This window comes from Cupressus sempervirens, chromosome 6 (assembly GCF_028749045.1).
Source record: "Cupressus sempervirens isolate cs-2001-9-10 chromosome 6, ASM2874904v1, whole genome shotgun sequence".
Taxonomy (NCBI): domain Eukaryota; kingdom Viridiplantae; phylum Streptophyta; class Pinopsida; order Cupressales; family Cupressaceae; genus Cupressus; species Cupressus sempervirens.
The window spans coordinates 48,004,596-48,027,756 of NC_143123.1; the positions used below are offsets into that span (position 1 = coordinate 48,004,596).

At 38.1% G+C, this 23,161-nt stretch overlaps 1 protein-coding gene across 1 annotated transcript; it reads right to left on the bottom strand.

Moving 5' to 3' along the window:
• Window positions 1-2,357: 2,357 nt before the first annotated feature.
• Window positions 2,358-22,941, bottom strand: LOC149551062 (uncharacterized). Its single transcript, XM_089786635.1, has 2 exons — window positions 22,056-22,941; window positions 2,358-3,895 (listed from the first exon to the last, which is right to left on the bottom strand). The coding sequence occupies exons 1-2, from the start codon at window positions 22,650-22,652 to the stop codon at window positions 2,618-2,620; spliced, it is 1,875 nt and encodes a 624-aa protein (XP_089642761.1). The 5' UTR covers window positions 22,653-22,941; the 3' UTR covers window positions 2,358-2,617.
• Between the last annotated feature and the right edge of the window lie 220 nt (window positions 22,942-23,161).

Below are 23,161 nucleotides of genomic sequence, written 5' to 3' on the forward strand. Positions count from 1 at the left end.
TCAAGGAAGAGAAGAATATCCAAACAGCTAGATTCCTTAGACATCATTAACAGCAGGAGGTTGGATATGGAAAAGAGCATGAAGACGAATTATGGGGGTTATGTTCTGTGTCCCATAGACTGTTTGTTCTCAAGGACGTCATTAGAATCTTTCATTTCATTATCATTATTGTCTACTAAGTTATGAAAGCAAGCGGAGATCATAAGCAATAGAGAAGTGTCGATCATAAGAAATAGCGAAGTGTCTCCTCTATGGGTGATGTATTTGCTAATTCTGGCGAGCATTTCACCTCCCTGCCCCAATTCGTAATCTTGCTTTGTTGAATAACCCTGAGCAAAAAAACTTGAAATTGACGATATAAATTCACATGCAAGTGTTTTGTTCAGTCTTGATTACATAATTCATTTTCTAAATTGAAATAGAAATGTCTGTAGTTAAGTACACTATCATTTCTATCTGATCCCACTGGATAGCAATAATATTTCGCCTTCTACAAATCAATGAAAATAGCTACATTTGCAGGCACTAATACCAAATATAGACATCACGTCAACCTCTCTTGTACTGTCAACCTGTCTTAAGAGATGATTTCTCCCATTGGTTTCAAGTTTTCCCCTGTACACTTATTGAGATTACCAAGGTCAAAACTCCTTTTGGTGTTTCAGAGCCCTACTTTGCAATGCCCTTCCGGACTATTCTTAAGACATTAATGTGCACTTTTTAACTTCTAATCAACACAATAAAATAAGAATGTGAATCCATATACCTGAATTAGTTTATAGTTTTTATATTTTTCAGGCATCAGCCTTCATTAGCTTAATTAGTTTATAGTTTTTATATCTTACATGATCTAACCCTGAACCCTTATGGTTCTAAACCATCAACATAATTTGATTTATATGCAATATAAATGACTAAATATTAGTGTAGCGAAAACTTGTATGAACAAAAGGCATTGATTTTAGACATAAACACTGGCACCAATATGCATGAACCCATCAAATCAAGGATCCCAATCTTGTACGACCATCTTGTCACGACAAACAATCTGTATTTAAAAGATATATATAGCATATATAATTTCTCAAAATGTGATATTGCTATCAAGATTCAACTGTGTAGTTTTTCAGTCAAACTCATTGATCCATGTTTAATGAGTAGTGGTTTACAATAACCCATCTTTCATGCGAATGAAGAGAAACAATTAGCACTCATTGCATCTAGGTGATGCTAACAGAGGTAAGCAACAGGACTTCCCAGGAGGTCACCCATCCCAGTACTACTCCAACTCAAGCATACTTAACCACAAAGCATGAGAGACGGGTTCTTGTGAACATGGGTCGAAGAGTTTGACTCAAAAACTACATAACGCATAGGAAACTCCATGGTTGAGTAGTACTGGGATGGGTGACCTCCCAAGAAGTCCAGATGCTTCACCTTTGTGAGCATCATCTAAATGCAAAGTGTTCAATTCATTTTCCTGATAGATGGGTTATTGTGACTCAAAAATTACAGAGTTGAATCCTGATAGCAATATCACAATATTGCCAACTTATCAATTTCTCAAATTGCACATCTGAGGCCTAAAAAAAAAAATTATTGAGACTTTGAGCATTCAAAACCACCCATTTACCAACTCCCACAGAGAGCAGACTCTGAGTCCTGCCAAGCAATCAACATTAGCGTGGAGTGCTCCAACTTGCTGGAAGGTCACACCCCAACAGACTACTTAAAAACACCCTTTTAACACATGAATACAAATCTTCCAGATCTTGTAAAACACTACGTAGTTTGAAATAGGTACAGCACTTATGTATAATTAACTGGGAAAAAACAAGGACGTGTCATTACAATTGAGACACAATTTATCGAAGTGTACCAAAATAACCTAAAGCCTTCATCCATCATAGCACACCCAATTTCATGCAAGTTCCATTCATAAATACAAAGGTAAGGTCATTTAGGAATCCTGAGAACTTGCTCAGGCTAGACACAAATTCAACAGTCAGACGCCATGTGGTGCAAGCATAAGGTAGTCTAGAGCATGCAAGAACCCATGCTGTCAAGCCATGGTGAAAATTCTGCCATAAAATATGTTCTTGCCAAGGAAACCAAAAATTGATTTCTGTTTAATATGCTACGACATTAGAGGTCAGCCCTGCCTATATCCCAAGGAGATTGTTGTGTCAAAGTTGAAAAAACATACTGCTAGAAATCCTGATATCAGCTTATAATGATAAAAAGCCTTCTGAAGAAAAGTAGACTTGCAGGGCTATAACGATGGGGGCAAATAATACTACAAACTTACATGTAAAGTAATACAGTTGGTTCCAAAACAATCAAGTTTGACCTTGCCATTTGTTTCCAAATAAATTTTATTTCTGTGGGGGAATCTTTGTATTCAGCATATCTTTCATGCCTTGTAATTTTTGGGCTCCAGTCAAAACCTTCAAACTGTCATTTTTATGACTCCATAACAACAGCAAGAATGACACCAATAAACTTGTCAGCAAGAATGACACCAATAAACTTGTCCTTGTACACATAAAAATAATTAAATTTAGAATGTATAACATTCAAAAAAAGAAAACCCCGGAAAGAGCTGGAAATAAGATGATCAATCATCAATCAATTGAACTGCAGCCGAAATTCTCAAAGGCTCATCCTGGACAATATCTTTTGCCGTCAACTGCATTCCAACTGAGTTCCTTGAGTCACCTCGTAGGCCAGTTCCAGTGACTCGCCACAATCCTGTAGCTGTTTTAAGGTGTAGCCTTGCCATGAACCGTACCTTCTTCCTAGTATCAGAATAAGGGTACCCGTCAAAAACAATTTTCCTGCTCTGACAATGCACTCCAAATTGCCAGCTATTATCCAGTTCATATGTGACAGCAATTGTCCACAGTGAACCAGCATAGAAAAGACTTTTATACTTAGGATCTAAACTCCATTTTTTGTCCTTCCAAATATATTCCACCCCAAATCTGAAAGGAGGAAAATCTTTTAGCCGCATTCCTATATCTGGCTTGGCTGCCCATGTGAAGCCACTTGTTGTCTTCTTTCTCTTTGATTCCACTGACTCAGGACTATCTAACTCTAAGCATGAGAAGCAAACCAGTGAACAGCTTTCAACCCGTAATCTCTTGGGTGATTCAGTATTCACTGCATTCCTTGAACTTGAATCATCAGAATCTCGATCGCTCGATTCTTCCTCTTCATCATAATCAACCTCATCTTCATCTTCATCCTCATCATCTTCATCATCATCCTCATCATCATCGTCCTCGTCATCATCCATTTCTAGGTCATCGTCATCAGATGAATTACCACGAGTGTGACTTTCACCCAGCCTAGCCAAGTATTTATTTAACAATGCATTTTGCCATATACTGTCATTTATAGCATCGGAAGGCAGATTTGCATCTTCGAGTTCCTTCTTCACTGAAAACAGCTCATCTACCTCCATGTGTGCATATATGATTCCATTCCCACTAAATAAATCGATACACATGTCAAAATCATCCGGGGATCCATATGAAGAATCTGCAGCATTTTCTTCCCACAGCCGTTTCAGCTTTTGGAGATCAGTTTCTGAGTCAACTTCCTTCTCTTGGGGTGACAAAATCTCATTTGAGCAAACAGGAGAGCCTTTTCTCTTGGTTCCTCTACTAATCTTTGAATTAAGTTTATTACACCGCAAACTCCTACTCCTTACTGATTTATGAGCTGATGTGAACTTTAACTTGTGTCTTTTTGAGGCAGCTGAATCTGTAGGAGTATTGGCCACCTTCACTCGAGCAAGCTTCCAATCAATAAGAACCTGTTTTGCAAGTTTATGCCTTTCTAATTCATTTGGAACCCAAATCTCATCAGACTTGAGAAGCCGACAGAGAACCTGCACGAAGATAGCAATCATGAGACTTAATATAAATGGACATAAAGTATTAACATAAAGATATTCCCAGCAAAATATGTTTTTACAAAGCACACAAGAAAGTAAATGTCAAATACAAATCAGATACTACCAATCTCATCTAAAAATGTCTCGTAAACAAATTTTGTATTCAACTTTGAATAGAAATAGCAAATATCTGCATGATGCTTTTACAGAATCTAAAAGATGCAAATAAATTATCAACATGTAGTAGTAGAACCTTAAATGGGATTCATGTTTCAGAGAATGGGATATTATATTGGATTCCTAAGCCACCATCAAGTTAAAAGATGTGAGCAGTGCATAAAAAATCCAAGCAGATGAATACAAAAACGATCAAAAAGCATTCTTCAGTGAAAGTGTAATAAGAAGTTGGAAAAGGTCATAATAGGAAACAAATATGAAGAATTAAGGCTGCATATGTGCTAAGGTATGCATGTCTGTGAGGCATTTGGTGCACCCCAACCTTTTGGCACAGAACGCAGGTGTGTAAGAATTATAGTAAGTTGGCTGTGTCACACGGGGAGTTCAGGAGGGGTTAATCTTGTTGCAGAGAGATCAATCACAAAGGAAGATTGACGCAACCTTATCTGTGATCACCCATATCTACTGAGTGGAGGCCTGTGCTGCAGGAACATGGATACTGGAATGTGACCACTTCTGGAGAAGAGAAGAGAAAGGTAGTATATATGATGTTGCTCTATCCAGCTAAGTACAAGTGATCTTCAGAGTAAAGGCCGTGATCACCATTCATTAAGATAAAATTAAACCTATTTTTCTTTTACCAGAAATAAATTTCCCATTTCTTCCCAGGGCTACCACTTGATTGGGAAAACCAACAAAAGGTGCTCAAAAATATGACTTAGAGGCCACACCAAAAGGAATTGATCATGCCACACAGTATGCACTTTGAAATTAGCACCTACAGGATACATAAAACGGGTAAAATAGAAATTAAAATCAACTGGGTAAACAAAAAAGCCAACAGAGAAAACAAAAGTAAAGTTGAATCAAAGAGCCTACCTCTGCTTCACACTAGACTTGTGCAAAATATTTAGGTTTCATTTTAGGGTTTAAATTTGTATTCTTGAAAATGTTAAGCCTCGGATATGGCACAGTCAATTAAATCACTGAATCCAGGCAAATCTGGTGCAGCTCCAAGTTTGTTTAGACTTTGGTTAAAGGCAGCAATCCTAGCCATATTTACCTATTTGCATACTGGTTATGCCAGTACATGTACTAGGAAGGGGTGTGGCATATCCAGTATCTGCCATATCATGTGCATGAAAAATCTTAAATAGCAGGAATCTGCAATGTTGGTCACGAAAAAATTGAGAACCACCAACGAGATTAAAGGAACTTTACCTGAAGCCATGAATTAAGTCTAATAGGATCTTGAATTCAATTGCATTAGTTTCGTGATCTGGAAAAAACTCTACCAAGGAAATTTACTGCCAGAGAATTTGATATTCTCGCAAATGAGAGGCAAAGCAAAGGGGATCCTCATCCTAATACAGATAGGACTCCCTTTTAGATAAAAAAGGAAGTAGGATCTAATTTGTATCTGCTCCAACAAAAAAAACACAAAATAAAACATGTCTTCCAGAGAAAAAGGCACAAAATATAAAGTAAGGTGAAATTAAGAACAATCAAGAGAATTTTAAGGAACCAATTATGACCTCCAAACGCACAAAGGACAAGAGAACATGGAAGCACAATAACAATGCTTACTAACGCATAAAGCACATGGCACAGATCCAAGAGATAACTAGATAAGACATGTACAATCTCCAAGTCAAAGATGAAAGATGTTAAAAATGAGGAAATCTTAAAATTCTCAGAAAGCCCTCAGATATAAGGAGAAATAATAGAACACAGAACCGCAACCAGGATATAATTGGTATAATAATTTATCCCTATCTGCTAGCAGGACGTGTTTCTGGTATGGGTGTACTTTTGGGCCAGTTTTTAGAGGACAGCAGGGGCAGCTTTTAAAAAATAGGGAAACTTTATAACATACAGAGAAATTTTAAATATGAAAGGTTGTGACAACAAAGCAGAAACTCAGTGTTCCCCACCACCAAAGCAGTGACCCATATTTTTAGCCTCTATGACCAAACCACAATTTTATCCTTGCACCAATTTCTTGATGAATTCAACAATTTCCAAAATTTCTATCAATGATATTTTATTATACAAAGGTAGTGTTATGGCAAGCTGAAGGTGACTTCTTCGAGGCATCTTGGAATTTTCCTCTAGCGAGGGCAGTATGCCATCATCTTCTTCCCTCCCAACTTGACCACCTCTACAATGTAGTTTAATTTTTGGAGCTGAACTAAAAGGCTCAATTCCTGCTCAATTAACTTATTTCAAACCATCTAATTTGAAATAAACTCATTTATCAAGAGCTTCACGGTGAGGACAATTCCTGATTTTGGTGGTCCAGTATTTCTACAAATCACGGATTCCCACAAATGATTCAAGCAAAACTCATTTTGGGAAATCTTGAGATTTCGCTCAGGCTCATAAGTATCACTTTTGGGAACAATTTTCGGAAGTGCATAATTTTTGTATACTCATTGGTGCACACTGGTTTATCCCATTCTGTAATAAAATTGTAGTTCAACTCAATGGCCAATTTTCGGCATTTCCAAATATTACGATAATAGATATACATCTATTATTAGTTAATTGTAATCTATTGTAAATATTAGAATGTTTCTAATATTTAGTTACCTGCAGTTATCGGTTAGCTTTTTTAGCTTTCTTTTAGCTAGAATAGAATGTTTCTATTCTTTACGATCGTTTCCTAAGACAACATCACTTTATTCTTTTGTATTTATAGACCTCTCGGGCTCTGTTAATAATAAGGAAGTATTTTACCAATTACTTTGTAATATGGTATCAGAGCCGATACTTCAAATTTTTTTCAAAAAATTTATAATTTCTTTCAAAATTATTTGCTCAAATTTTTCAAATTTATTTCTAATATTTTCTCTATAACTCGTCTAGGGTTTCCATTTTTATGAGAAATTCAAAGCTAATCCAATTGCAAATTGTTTTTCTATACAACCGACTAGGGTTTTTTCAAAGAGACGTCTGCACTCCAAATCACAACTTCTAAAAATGCGTTTGCTATTGCGCGCGTTTTTTGCTTGATGGGGGGCTCAGTTTAGCTACAAATCGCGATTTTTTGCTGATCACAGCTCCTCTTCTCATGGCCAGACATCAACAAAAATCGTGTTTGTTTGAGTGACGTTTTTTTGCTGAAACATGCATTGTCTTTTGCAGACGATTTTCTGCATTCTTCTCTCCAAACGCGCGCCTGCTACACCATTCTCTGGTGTCAATTCTGCCCTCTTCAACAACGTTTGTCCATGCACATCCATTCTTGAAAAGAAAAACCGACATTCTTTTTACCAGAAAATGACATTTTTCTACAAATTTGACCTTCAATGGCTAGCAATTAGGGTTTTTTTCGAAACCCTAATTTTTGAGCTTGAAAACATTTTGATTCCAAATTCTTGATGGGCTTTTCTAGAGCTCAATTGGGTTGTCATCAAACTTTTCTAGGGGCCTCAATTTTTGTGCCTCAATTTCCGAGCCAACAGATCCAAAAATCGACAATATTTTCTTTTTGGTTTTTTGAGCTCTCTTCTCAATCATCCTTCAAATTTTTTGGGTCTTCCATTTTTTGCCTCGAAGAATGCGCCTTTACATGTTTTCATGTTTTTTCATTGAAAAAAGTGCCATGGCATCTCTCACAAACATTTTGCTCGAGCACAACTCCAAATTCAGTGGTCGAAATTATGGCACGTGGAAGCAGCGGATCATAGCAATATTTGAATATCAGAATACCAATCAAATTGTTAAAGGTGTTACGAAGCATCCAACTGCTCCTGGTACTGATCAGGATACATGGGATCTGAATAATCGAGAGGTGGTGATGCTTCTCAAATTATCCGTGGCTTATGATCGGCTCTCTCAAATTCCATCCGACAAGACAGCTGCCAAGATATGGACACATCTCAAAGGTCTTCATGAGACTTCTGACAAAAGCAGAGCTTTCTTTTTGAAGAACACTCTATTTTCTATTATCATTGATGAGCGAACCTCGCTCCAAGCACACCTAAATAGGATTCAAGAAATCTATGATCAGTTGCTTGCCATCGGTCGCAAGATGGAAGAAGAGGATATTGTGGCTATCACTCTTCGGAGTTTACCAAAGTCCTATGAGCATTTTATCGAGACTCTCAACATCATGTCTTCTAGTGTTGATTTGAAGTTCACTGATCTCTGCACACTTCTGCTTTAGGAATATCAATGGAAACAACAATTCAGTAGCAGTTCTAGCTCCACCTCCACAAAGCAAGACTTTGTTGCTAAACCCTTCCAAAAGAATAAAAGCAAGCTTCAGCAATCGTCTCAACAGAAGTCTTCTGGTCCAGCTTCACACGACTCCCAGAAGAACATTCAATGCCAACTATTGCCACCAGTTTGGTCACATGAAGGTTGAATGTCGGAAACGCTAAGCTGCACAATCTAAGCAATCAGGTTCGCAGCTCGAATTTAAGAGTGCAGAGCACACTGAGCATACGAAATCTGCCTTTTACATCTTCATAGCTAAAAGACCGGCAAATCATGTGAAGTCGTCTACCTAGTACATTGATTTAGGTGCCTCGTCACTTCACTCACCGCAGAGACTAGTTTATTGACTACTAGCCTTATTCAAATTCTGTTATTTTTGGTGGTGGAGAAGAGTACACCGTTGTTGGCAAAGGCAACATTCAGATTCAATCTACTAGGAGGAATCTCATTTTCCTTGATGTGTACTATGTTCCAAGGATGGAACTAAATCTACTCTATCATTCAGTTGCTGCGATATTCTCTACAATTGGATGTCATTCAGTTCACATCAGTGTACCATCAATGATAAGGCGACTCAAGTTGCAGGACTTACTGATTCTAGTGATTCTTGGGACTTAGTTATGGCTGCTCGGCGGTCTTCTGTTAGCACACTTTGGCATTAGCGATATGGGCACTTAAATGTGCATTATTTCTCTCAGCTTGCTCGAGATGAGCTTGTCCTTGGATTGCCAGAGACTCAAATTCAGCAGTTTGGAGTTGCGATGCATGCCAAGCTGGGAAGCAACATCGCACACCTTTTACAAGTGGTGATTCATGGCGCGCTTCTCAGGTACTTCAAGTTGTTCATGCCGATATCTGCGGCCCTATGGCCACTCCTTCTGTTCTTGGGTCCAAGTATTTTTTGTTGTTTAGTGGGTGTATTTCCTTACAAAGAAATCAGATGCATTTCTTCTATTTCAGAAGTTTAAACCTTTAGTTGAAAAAGAGTCTGGGAAATTTATTATTACTTTTAGGTCAGACAATGGGAGGGAATTTTGTTCTAATGATTTCTCTAGCTTCTTGGATACTCATGGCATCAAACACCAGTTAACCACACCCCGCACACCACAACAAAACAGTGTAGTTCAACAATGGAACAAAACAATCACTGAGATGGCTCGATCCATGCTCGAACATAGATATGTTCCGAAGAAGTTATGGGCAGAAGCAGTTAACACTGCAATTTATCTGTTGAACTGGTCACCCACAATGGTGGTCAAAGGTAAAACCCCGGAAGAGGCCTGGTCAGGTTGCAAGCCCAAAATCAGTCATTCAAAGGTTTTTGGCTCCCTTGCTTTTAATTAAATCCCTGATGCATCACGCACCAAATTGGATGCCAAGAGTCAGAAACTTATGCTTGTTGGATACAATAGTCTTCACAAAGCCTACTACTTGATCGACACTGAAACATCTCGTCTCCTGTACAGTCGTGATGTAGTCTTTGATGAAGTGAGGACCATTCATGCATGTTTCTCCTGTTCCTAATCCAATAGACCAGCCTATGAAGGCTCATGATTTGGGAGTTAGGCTTCCATTAGATTCACCTGATGGGAGGGATCCAGTAGCTCCTCGAGCTCCAGTTATATCAGTGATCCCTGTACAGACACCTCCTGCTTCTCCTGCAAGATCACCTCGATTTGTAGATTCTTCACCTGAATATGATCCAGATTCTTCTAATGAGGAATCTGATCACCAAGCATCTCCTGATACTAATGTTGGTCATTCTCCTCTCCAGCCTAAGTGGTGGGCTAAGACACTTGTTGATCTTCGTGATGATGAGTTCATTGATGGGAGAACTGCTTGAAAAAAGAGCAAACCTACAGAATTTGTTAACTTTTCTCTTATGTCCAACATTCATAGTTTGTTTGAACCTCAAACATATTTCAAGGCTAAAGGAATTCCAAAGTGGGAACAGGCCATGACATCTGAACACCAGAGCCTACTGAAGAATAACACTTGGGTCCTTTTTGATCTTCCACTAGGGAAGAAACCCACTAGCTGCGAATGGACTTACAAATTCAAATACAAATCCAATGGTACTTTGGATAAGAACAAAGTTTGTTTAGTTGCGAAGGGTTTTTCTTAGCGTTAGGGCATTGATTATGAGGAGACTTTGGCTCCTACTGCAAAGATGAGCGCAATTAGATTAGTCCTAGCCATGGCAACATAGTTTGGCTAGAAGGTCCATCAAATGGACATCAAGAGTGATTTCCTGAATGATGATCTCCATGAAGAGGTCTACTTGACGCAGCCTCCTGCTTTCGAGGTTGCTAGTAAAGACCCTCATGTTCTCAATTTGGTAAAAGCTCTCTATGGCTTGAAGCAGGCCCCTTGGGCATGGTACATAAAATTGATAAGTACCTCAATTATCAAGGCTTCAAGAGGAGTTCTTCAGACTCAAATTTGTACATCAAGACTACTGACAGTGACATCATCCCTCTAGTTATTTATGTGGATGATTTGATCATCACTAACAGTTCAACATCTTTGATTCAGGGAATCAAATAGAATTTATGCCAGTTTTTGGATATGACTGAACTTGGGCTCATACATCATTGCCTAGTTGTTGAGGTTTGGCAATAGTCTTCTGGTATATTCGTCTCTCAGTCCAAATATGTCAAGGCTCTATTAGAAAAATTACATATGCAGGATTGCAAGCCTGCATCTACACCCATGGAGAAAGGTCTCATGTTATCAACCAAGTCTGATTCTCCTCCCGTTGATGACACTACATACAAGCAACTAGTAGGTGGCCTCATCTACCTCTCTGCTACTAGGCCTGACATTAGCTTCGCAGTTAGCTACATCTCACGCTTTCAAACGACTCCTAAGGTCGATCATTGGATGGCAGCAAAGCATGTGCTTCATTATGTGAAGGGCACTTCAAAGTATGGAATTCTTTACTCTCGAAGTTCTAATCCTAAACTTAGTGGATTCACAAATTCAGAATGGGCAGGCTCTATTGATGATAAAAAGTCAACTTTTGAGTATGTGTCCAGCTTGGGATCCGGTGCTGTCACATGGACCAGTAAGAAACAGCAAGAAGTTTCTCTCTTCTCTATATAGGCCGTATACAGAGGGATTGTTAAGGAAGGATGTGAAGTTGCTTGGCTTCGTCAGATGCTTGGGGATATGCAGATGTCACCAGCAGAAGCAACTACTCTATTTGTCGATAATGAAGGCGTTATCAAGTTAGCATGAAATCCAGTCTTCCATTAACGAACCAAGCATGTGGATGTTCACTGTCACTACATATGATAGCTAGTTGAAGATGGGACAATAGACTTGTAGTATGTTCCTACCATAGATCAAACTGTAGACATTCTCACCAAGCCTCTTGGTCCTGATAAGTTTGTCAAATTCAAAGGACAACTTGGTGTTGTGGATAGATTAACCATTAAGGGAGGGTATTACTATAATAGATAAACATCTATTATTAGTTAATGGTGATCTATTGTAAATATTAGAATGTTTCTAATATTTAGTTAGTTGTAGTTATCTATTAGCTTTTTTAGCCTTCTTTTAGCGTAAATAGAATGTTTCTATTATTTACGATTGTTTCCTAAGGAAACATCGTTTTATTCTTTTGTATATATAGACCTCTCGGTCTCTGTTAATAAAAAGGAAGTATTTTACCAATTACTTCGTAATAGTAAATAACTAAATTCAAGAACACATTGCGGTTATTCAAGTGGCAACTTTAATCATACTAAGCCTAAGGTGCCATCATCATAATTTACTACAAGGTCCCCAGCTTGTGCAAATTTCAAGAGATGATCATTTGATTGTTCATTTGCTTTTGTTGGTTTCATATTTGCATAATCTTGGGGGAGATAATCATATTTCTTGCTCTCCTCTCCATTTGAGTATTTTGTAAACCTTCCGCATCATGTAAGATCAAATAAAGTTATCGTCAAAAGAAAAATCATGATAAAAATGAAAGTTTTCTGAAACAATCTGATTAACTAAAACTTCTTTAGAATAATGATAATCACATAAATTTAATTTGTCAAATTCTTCTATTCCAAAACAAATATATCAATCATTCAGACTCAGACATCTTGTGTTATCATATCATTTAGGGATAAGTAGTGTAGTTAGATGTGATGCAGGAGTATCTTGGGGAAGGCAGCAATCATGCATGGTGAAGTTGTTGGACCTTGGAGTTAGAGAACTTGGTCGTAAAAGAACTGGTGCTCAATCATTATTGGATAGTTCTTAGGTGTGTGTTGGCCGAGGAACTCAGTCGTTGTAGGTTTGCTCGACATCTACACTGTTGTTGGGCACTCACTACAGTGTTCGACGTGTGTTGGTTGTTCAACACCTATGGAACTCAGCAATGCTTGTGAAAGCTTGGCAATGTGGCTTGTGGGATGGAGTTCTTGCGGATTTGCTCGGCTGATTTAGTGCATTTAATGCATGTGATCATGATGTGGATTGATCGTAGGGATGTATGGATTTATTTGGGCCTTAGATCTTTATCTTAGGTGCATTTAATGAGTGTTGTAAGCCAGCTAAAGCATTTGGTATTTAAAATCTGTTGTAGGTCAACTTGTAGCTTAATTATGCATTTAATGTAAGGGTTTATTTAATTTGTAACTTGCTAGGCCGACTTCTGGCTTAGTTGGGCATAAGTAGAGGGTCTTGTGGAGTCTTAAATCATAATTCATTCAACATGGAGAAGAGGGAGTAGCTAAGAGGAGCAAATTTGTGGGCAGAGCTAGTAGTTGTGGCTTGCGAAACAAGGAGATTGCTTGGTAGCTTGCAAGCACGAGGTTAGATATCGTTGGAGGTTTCTACCAGAGTGTTGTTGTGTTACAAATCTAGACTAGCTAGGGTTTGGGTTGAATCTTGAAGGATCTTGCAGAACTATTACTTGCTTTGTATTTGGTCATAACCAGGAAGGCCTTACAACCCAACACATTGCATGTATCAGTTAATTTATGAATAAAGAGTTGAGTTTTGTATCAGATCTTGTATCTTGTAATGTGTTTCTACGATGTGGTTAATTGTTGGGAACTAGATCACCTCCAATGGGGGTTAATTCGGTTTTGCACTGCATCAAGTGGTATTAGAGCCAAGGTTTGATCTGGTTGGAGATTTGTTGCTTATGGCTTGCGAAAATCTTGGAAGATGCCTACGAGAAGATTAGACCCTAGGGCTATTGAAGATCTCTGTGATGTTGTGGAAGCAAGGATTTCAAAGAAGGTTAAAATAGATTTCAGATTTGAGATGAAACTAATGAAAAATGAGATCATGAGGGCTATTGTTGGTGTACCTAGGAATGTGGGTACTGAAGATGGTTATGAGGAAGTCACTAAAGATTTTGAAGTTGTTGGATCTAATGGCGAAGACAAAACTGATCGTATGGAGAGAGGAAAGATAGGATTGGTCAGTTGGGTAGATCTGGATCTCAATTGAAGCTGAAGCATAAGATGGATGTTTCCAATTTTTCAAGTAAATTGAACCCTGAAGACCTGATTGATTGGATTGGTGAGATGGAAGACTACTTTGATGTGGAGGATATTAGAGATCCACTCAGAGTGAGGTTGGCACAAACTAAGTTCAAAAGACATGTTGCTCTTTGGTGGAAAGAATTGCAAAGAGATAGAGAAGAAGAGGGTGAAATAAAGATCACTCGTTGGAGATTGATGGTGACAAAATTGAAGGCTAAGTTCATCCCTGTTGATTATGAACTTGAGTTGTTTAAGAGGTTGCAGAATCTGAAACAAAAGGATATTTCTATGAAAGATTATACTGGGGAGTTCTAAAAGCTGACTATTCAGTCTGGACATAGAGAACTGTCTAAGGAAAAGGTGGCTCGGTATATTAATGGTTTGAGATTCAATATTCAGGATGAGGTTGGTATGTTGAAGATTGGCTCGGTTGAGGATGCTTATCAGTATGCTCTGAAGGCAAAAAATAAGTTGAAGAGGAGACATCCAAGACCACTCAGCAAAGGATAAACAGATTGTTGAAGATGAACTAAAACCTGTCGAGTAGAAGAAAAGGACAGATAGAGGTGCATTTAAGGGTGCTTGCTACAGATGTGGTGAAGGTCACAGATCTTTTGACTATTCACAGAAGGCTGGTGATATGAGAGTTGCTATGGTGAAAGAAGTTGAAGACCGTGTCAATGAACCTGAGAAGGAAGGGGAGAATCTGTTGGCTCGGCAAGTACTGTTTAGTAAGAAGGCATTGGAACCTTGTCAAGGGAATAATTTGTTCAAGACTCATTGTAAGTCTGGTGGTAAAACTTGGAATGTGATTGTGGATGGTGATAGTACGGATAACCTTGTTGTTGAGGAGATGGTTCAGAAACTTGGTTTGAAGAGAGTGAGACATCCTTGTCCTTATAGAATTGGTTGGTTACAAGATGAACATGCCTTGGAAGTGAGGAAGCAATGTCTTGTTGATTTTCAGATTGGACTGTATAAGGATCAAGTGTCATGCGATATTATGGACATGAGTAGTTATCACATATTGCTTAGTAGACCTTGGCAGTATGATTGTAGGGTTATGCATGATTGTGTCAAGAATTTGATTACTGTTGAGAAAGGTGGCAGGAAGCATTCCCTGATTCCTTTGCAAAATGAACTTGATAGGAGGAACCTGAGCTTTGGTAGTCGAGTTGAGTTGAACGATTCTAAGAGGGTTAGAGATCAGCGTGGAAAACAGACCTGTGGAACACCAAAGGATGGATGTGAAGAAGTAGAGAAAACAGTTGTCTATTGATAGAAAGGATTGGCAGAAGTAGAACAAGGGAAAGAGTGTACAAGTTGATAACTTGGAGGATATGTATGTAAAGAACCAGTTTGGGATTTATATGTTGAATCCCAGAAGATGTTCTTCCAACTACTAAGAACATCTTTTCACACCTAGGGTGTCTAATGCAAGAGCATCTTGGGGAAGTTGGCAATCCTGCATAGTGAAGTGGTTGGACCTTGGAGTTGGAGAACTCGGTCGTAGGAGGACTCATGCTTAGTCATTATTGAGCAATTCTGATGCAAGAGCATCTTGGGGAAGTTGGCAATCCTACATAGTGAAGTGGTTGGACCTTGGAGTTGGAGAACTCGATCGTAGGAGGACTCATGCTCGGTCATTATTGGGCAATTCTTGGGTGTAGTATTGGCCGAGGAGCTCGGTCGCTATAGGTTTGATTGGCATCTACATTGTTACTCGATCACTATGTTCCTCGACATGTGTTGGTTGTTTGACACATGTAGAACTCGGCAATACTTATGGAAGCTCGGCAATGCTTGTGGTTTTTGCTGACGCTTGACAGCATGGCTTGCAGGATGGAGTTCTTGTGGATTTGCTCGGCTGACTTGGCGTATTAATGCGTGTGATCGTGATGTAGACCGATTGTAGGGATGTATGGATTTATTTGGGCCTTGGATTTTTATCTTAGGTGCATTTAATAGGTGTTGTAAGCCGACTAAGGCATTTGGTATTTAATAATTGTTGTAAGCCAACTTGTGGCTTAATTATGCATTTAATGTAAGGGTTTATTTAATTTGTAACTTACTTGGCCGACTTGTGGCTTAGTTGGGTATAAGTAGAGGGTCTTGTGGAGTCTTGAATCATAATTCATCCAACATGGAGAAGAGGGAGTAGCTGAGAGGAGCGAATTTGTGAGCAAAGCTAGTAGTTGTGGCTTGGGAAACAAGGAGATTGCTTAGTGGCTTGCGAGCACAAGTTTAGATCTCGTTGGAAGTTTCTACCAAAGTGTTGTTGTGTTGCAAATCTAGACTAGCTAGGGTTTGGGTTGGATCTTGCAGAACTCTTACTTGCTTCGTATTTGGTCGTAACCAGGAAGGCCTTACAACCCGGCACATTGCAAGTAATCAATTGATTTATGAATAAAGAGTTGAGTTTGGTATCAAATCTTGTATCTTGTGTTGTGTTTCCGTTGTGCGGTTAATTTTTGGGAATTGGATCACCTCCATTGGGGGTTCATTCGGTTCTGCACTGCATCAAGATGACATGCATTAAGATATCATCTCCATTGCCTATTGCTTCTTCAAGGTTTAATGTTGTTGCATCCATGGCTTGCAATGATTCTTAATTTATTCGTTTAAGGATCAAATTCAGCATCTTTTAGATATAGCTACTTTGTATGAGTACTTGATAGACAATACAAATTTGTTTTGAGTACCATCTTTCAAACATGGAGAACACAATTGAGGGCATACATCACCTCTCTAATGACCGCTCCTATGGAGTTGCATATTCATCTTCTTTGGACATCATGAGGGCACATTCAGCCCCTCTTGTTTCTTCTTTGCTCTGCTCTCATCTACTTCAATATTGACACTTTCTGCAAGAGTGCCATATTTTTTTCTGTCTAGTTGTCTTACATATGGTGAGCACAAAATATCAATGGTTACCAAACTTGAACCTTGCATGGTACATGGTACCTTATTCATCTTATCAACATATGACACAGTTTGGTAGTTGCTTGGAGATCCTTAGGCATTTAGAGGATGTGTTCATATTTAAATATTGTTCTAGATCCATTTTCACAAGTTTCATTTTCGCACATATTTTGTTTGGCCTAAGCCACTTGATTTGATTGTGACAATTCTCAGCACCAATGTGACAACACATATGTAGCTTCTAGAGAAATGCTCTATTCTGAGTTTTATTCTCTAATTCCTTCAGGATTAGGATAATATCCTACATTCCTCATGGGTCTTATTTCTTTCCAAGGAGAGGAATATTGTTCGACAATCATGGACTATATGCTTGAAAAGGAAGTGTGTGGACTCTCTCTCACCTCTCTTGCGAGACTTCAGTCTTATGTGTTTTCTCCTGCCTATCTTCCAAGGGCTATCATCATTGTACATGGGTACATAATTAAGACTGGTAGTCAGGACTTATTTTATATTTCACCTTTCCCCTTGCACTGAAGGGGGGTGTTGACACAATTATTACTCAGTAGAGTAGGATAACTGAGTACATGTCAATTCCTTCTCTCATGGGATCATATTTTTCGTCTTACCTTCTCAGATTTGGAAACTTTATAAACACAATCTTTTTGTTGTTTGGTTTTTTGCCTTTCTCATCCTTGTTGAAATTGAGATCTTGGAGCTATAATTGTAGCTCCTTTCTTCCATTCAATAAGCAGTTCTAAGATCAGTCTCGTATGTTTATTATTCAAATTACAGTTTTGTGATTACCTACTAAATATTTGATCTTGGGTAGAATTCTTGTTTATGTGAAATACTAAAAAGATTTTCATAATACCCATAATTTCAGAAAATTGTATACCATAACAAACATTTTCCTACAAGAAACATCAAAATTAGAAAAACTGTTATAATAACAAGCATATTTTCAGGGAATTGCACAACGTAAGTAAAATAGGCCTACAAGAAATGTCACTATTACATGAAAATATCTCGAGTGTGGCCTTCACCCTTGTTTTGTGACAAAAACTGAGCTCTAAAGCTTGCCACGAATCCAGTCTTCCACAAGTGTTCCGAACATAGTCATTTCATTTGACAACTTGAAGAAGATCACTGATGTTGCAGTATTATCCAAGTGAGGATCAAATAGCAGATTCTTACCAAAGGCCTTGAGTCCTAAAAAAATTGTAAAATTCTGACATGAACTTGGTATGCTTAGTAGATTGACTATATAAGGAAAGCATTAAAGTACTGCCGTAATATTTAGTTTATAATGTTCAATTAAGTCTTAAGGACAGACTGTACAGATATCATTTTACTGTTTTAGATGAGCTCTGATCCTTTGCTTTCTTCATTGTCAATCTTATCCTTTACAGATAGATCTTTTGCATCTCTTACCTAAAGAGACTTCCCATTAAATTTTCCAAATAGTTTGGTAATCATTCTGTGTCTTCTTTTTTTGTGACAATTGAACCATAAAAAAGACAGAATCCTTGAGAAATATTTCCAAAACAAAATCTAATAATAATTACATCTAAAAAGAATAACAACCTTACTTGACGGAGTGGTATCACTATTAGAATATTGTAATATTTGTTTAATGGTCATCTTTCTTAGTCTTTACTTGGTAATATTTTTGTTCCTTGTTACTCTCTTGCATCATAACGATGGATCATGTCACGTGTTCCGAAAAGTTGATGGAAAAAATACTACACAATTAAATTCAGAAACTATATATCAAATTCAAATGGATTGTGGAAATCTGATAGCTTTGTTAGATAGTTTCTATTTGTCTTTAGTTTACTATGGTTTCTTTTATTAACATCATTTTTGTAAATCTATATTAGGAGCTTTCATCTCCTTTATTTAATACAACTACAACAAAATCAATTTACCATAACATAGTATCAGAGCTGGTCAGTGGGATTTCATAAAAATTGGCGAATTTTCCTAAAAATTTTGAGCCGCTTTTGATGTGGAATTTATTCCAAAATTTTATTTTTTTACTTTTGAAATAAAAATCATTAGAGTATTTTACAAAATTTGTGATTTGTCATCAAAGATTTTTGCTGAAAATCACAAGCCTGGTTGAGGGTTTTCATTGCTCAATTTCTTGGTTTGGGCAAAAGTTTCTGATTTTTTAAGGTTGCATACATTTGCATGTAGGTTGATTGTCTTTACAAGTCGCTTGTATATGCATTTTGTTGCTTGCATGTGCTGTTTTACCATGTGTAGTCTTGTATTTTGCTTCATGAAGATTTTTCTGATGGGTTTTCATAATTTTTCCCTTTAAAAAAATCTCTTTGCGTTTATAATCTTTTCCTCAAAAATTATCTGATGAAATTTCATATATTTTTCCCTCAATAAGATTAGGATTCTATAAATTACAAAGTTGTGTGTGATTCCTTTGTGGGGTTAAAATATTTTCCTCATAAATTATATGTTGGGTTAAATTGTTTTTCTAAAAAAATGAAGCTTTGTATTTCTGATTTGTATCTTTGATTCTGTTGTTTGGTTTTGATCGATTTTCACCTCAAAAAATGTGTTTGATTGATTTTTCTCCTTAAAAAGTCATGGCTTTTTGCAAATTGTTTTGGGGCATCATGCTCATCTGCAAAGTTTAAATAGTTTGTCAATTTTTTCTCAAAATCGTTCTAGTTGTTCTCAGTGTTTGTCTCTGTCTCTAGGGAAGAGCAACTTCGTCATCCAACATTAGGTTAGATGTTTTGTGGTCATTTTTGCTCAAATGCTTTGTTGATTCCAAGAGGGTTAGTAGCAGAGTCAATGGCACACTCTTGTCTTTTTTGGCAAAGCTTTTGGAAGAAGGGGGCACCCTTCTCTATTCTTTTTCGGATGGATCTTTGCTTCTTGGTCATTAAAATTTCACAGATCCAGGGAGGGTCTCAGCAACAGAATGTTTTGCGAAATTTGTGACCAAAAGACAGCAGTTAAACAATGACAATTAAGAGAGGGTATTAAAATATTGTAATGCTTCTTTGATGGTCATCTTACTTAGTCTTAATTTTATTAGGTAGTTTAAATTTCTGTCTTTAGTTCACAACTGTTTCTTTTAGAAACATTGTCTTTGTAAATCTATATAAGGAGTTCTCATCTACTTTGTTTAATACAACTACAACTACAACAACATCAATTTACCATAAAAGTCACAATTACGAATTAAAAAACTCTTGAAAACTTACTAGTTAGACATTAACAAATAGGATGAATTCAAATGATTAACTCCGTGAAATACATATGTAATATGTGCAAAGATTTTAATATTTAAAGGAAAATTCTCACTTTAAATTTTGTTTATATGCCCAAATGTAGAAAGAACCACATTCATTTCTGGTTACATTCTTTGGTATACAATTGTTGAATGCCTAAACCGAAAAACTATAAAAACCAATTCTGTGAATAGTCTAAACCAAACAGACAAGGCCAGGTACATGTCTAGACTGGAGTCAATTCGGTAAAGAACTGCCCCAAGAAACCCAATAATTAAACTTTGTCAAATCTGATGAACTTGAATAGTAAGTCCCGATGACTCACATAGTTGCAACATGAGTTCAAATACCCACGAGACATGTTGCATGCTAAAATTTACAAATGATAATGTTTAAACAGACAATCTACCATACTCTGTATAGGACAGCTAGGCAAACTAAAACCCAAACGGGGAAACAACCACATCCAATTCTTGGTGTAGAGTATCTAAACCAGAGTAACGAGAATCGCGGTGAAATCGCGTGAATCGCCGATTCAGCGATCAGATTCATGCACCCCGATTTTTTTGGAGTCGGAAATCGTGATCGGTGATTTCATCGGGTGAATCACTTGAATCGCATGTATCGGCAATTCACTCAAAAAATCGCCTGAATCGCCATTAGAAATCGCCAAAAATCGGCTGGCAACAGCATGCATGTTTAGTTGGAAATAATAAAAAAATCACTTATGTTTTTTGCTTTCTTTTTTACCTTTCCTCTTTGTTATAACCCTAAAGGGCCTTCTAATTGTTAAGCATGACTAGAAGAGAGGAGAAGAGAAAAGAAGAACCATAGGTTATAAAAAAAAAAAAAATGACAACAAATAAAAAATGTTTAGAATGCATAACGGATGATGCCCAAGGGAAGGGAAAGACATAATCAGGTAGCAAAACATCAGCGGTTCCCAGAAAGAGTGTGGGATCAGAAGAAAATCACAAAAACACTGTGTTCCATATAGTTTTGTGTGGATTTCAGAGTGCAAATTTGGTTTTGGCGACGGGGGCGCTGCCCCTCGACCCCACCCTGTATCGCGACAGGGAGCGCGCCCGGGGCGCTGCCCCTCGACCCCGCTGGGGGCGTTGCCCCCTAGACCCCCAGTCGCTGCGGTTATCAGTCGTGGGAAGTCTCACCAATTGATGAGACCTGAAGCTGTTGCAGGCATTGAGTGTCTGTGGTGGAGAGAACAATAGAGCAAGCCTTTCGAGAGGGGTGATATGCTTTGAAGCACTTGGAGTAGGTGTTGGATGTGAAGCTGTCTTATAAAAACTCTTTACCCCATGTGGCAAACACAAACTTCCATGTTTATATATGTTAAATTTCAACTTCTATTTGATGATGTTATAGTGTGTTTAAGTTATATTCAATAAACAGTGCATGAAATAAGTCTTAAATTGTTAAAATCTCTACATTTAAAGGGTTTTTTCAAATTTGCCGATTCATCGCCGATTCACCGGCGATTCACCCCCGATTCACGATTCGATTCGGCCGTGCCGATTCCGATTCTCGTTACTTTGATCTAAACAGTCAACGTGACCTTAGATCAGCAAACTACAGCACCTTATTCTGGATGTGTATACAAGTCTAGAAGGAATTTGACACAACAGATATACACCAATAGATGGGATCAGATGCATTTATCCAGGTGTCGCATATACTCATACCCCAAAAGACAAGGCCAGATGCAAGTCCTTCAAAAAAACATAACAGAGAAGGTTCTGAATCCCAACGGAAAAGGGAAGGTGCAAGGCCTCCTACACCATGAAACCACATACAAGCCTTCAAAAAGTGATGCTCGTACATGAATGGGCGAGGACCGGCTAAAATTTATGGAAGAAAACGCAGATTAGATTCAGTTAGGGCACCTAAACTGAAGAACGCCCGGCAAGAGAAAGTTGTTAAAATAGTATAGAAAGCAATACTTTAATTTGAAATTTGAAACAAGAATTCACCCGAAAGGACACATAACAATTCGGAATTTCCCCAAAACCTGATTGACTAAACTTCAAGAAAAATAATAATAATAACCCAAGACCTGACCTGAAGAGACAGCTTGGGCAAGACATGCAGCAGCTCTCTGGCGGCATGAGAGCAAAGAAAAGACCAGCAGGCAGCCCTCACAGTCTCCGCATGCTTCCCATAACAATGTCGCTCCGACAACATCTGGTAAGTCAGAAAAGTCTCAACCCTCAAATCCCCAACAATGAAATGCACACTCATATCACAAAGATTGTCCAGACAGAGAAAACACCCCGCTGCCAAGACGGCCACGACATTCTGCTGGTTCAAGACGGGTGTGACGCCATAGAGATAAGCGAGTGCAATTTCGAGCCCCTGTGCGGTGACATTGGAATCGTCAATCTGAAGCTGTATCTTCGCCTTGCCGTGCTCTTTCCACGGCCCGGCTAGAAGGGACAAAAAATATGAGCTTTGGGACAAGACGATCTTATGCAGAGGGTAATCTTTGGACAGAAAGGAGATTGTTATGTCTGAGAATATGTGCGATTGGAAGCCCTTTTTCCGTATGTGGTCGCACAGCGCTGTGGCGGCCGCGTCTTCTGAGGATAGTACCGATGCTGATGTTGCCGCTCCGGCTGTGGTGGCGGCGACCGTCATTTCCAATCCGCCTTCTCGCATTTTGCGAAATTCTGATTCAATTCACGCCCATGGCGATTCGATACAGGAACAATTATTCTCCAATTCTCCTGGTAAGGGTATTTGGCGGGTTTTTTATTTTATTCTGATCCATGGGCCTTCGAAAGGGAACCGATTAGTTTAAGATATTCTTTGGGTTTGATGGTAGTGCAGAACAATTCTTTGTCTCCGAGAATGAAAATGAAATTTTTCAAAAGCTGCGATTCGTTTAGGGGAGAGGAACCAGTAGTCTGGGGGCTAACTTCATCAAAATGTAGCCGCTATATGGGATGTCGAAATGGACATTGAACTACCTACAACTAAGGTTTGAAGGTGTGACTCATCAGGCAACTCATTAAAATAGTGCACCTACTGAAATGAATTGAATTTAAAATTATCATTTGTTGTTAATAAAATATTGTATAACTATATAAAATGTAACATATATGCAACTTAAATGGACCAAATAGTTATTATTAATTATAAATATTTGTTATATATAACTTTTATAA

Excerpts from the sequence above, each read along its gene's own strand:
- LOC149551062 (XM_089786635.1), bottom strand. The coding sequence starts at position 22,652 with ATGCGAGAAGGCGGATTGGAAATGACGGTCGCCGCCACCACAGCCGGA. Across the intron at positions 3,896-22,055 it reads TGCCCAAGCTGTCTCTTCAG|GTTCTCTGTCGGCTTCTCAA; the intron begins GTCAGGTCTTGG and ends ATCTTCGTGCAG.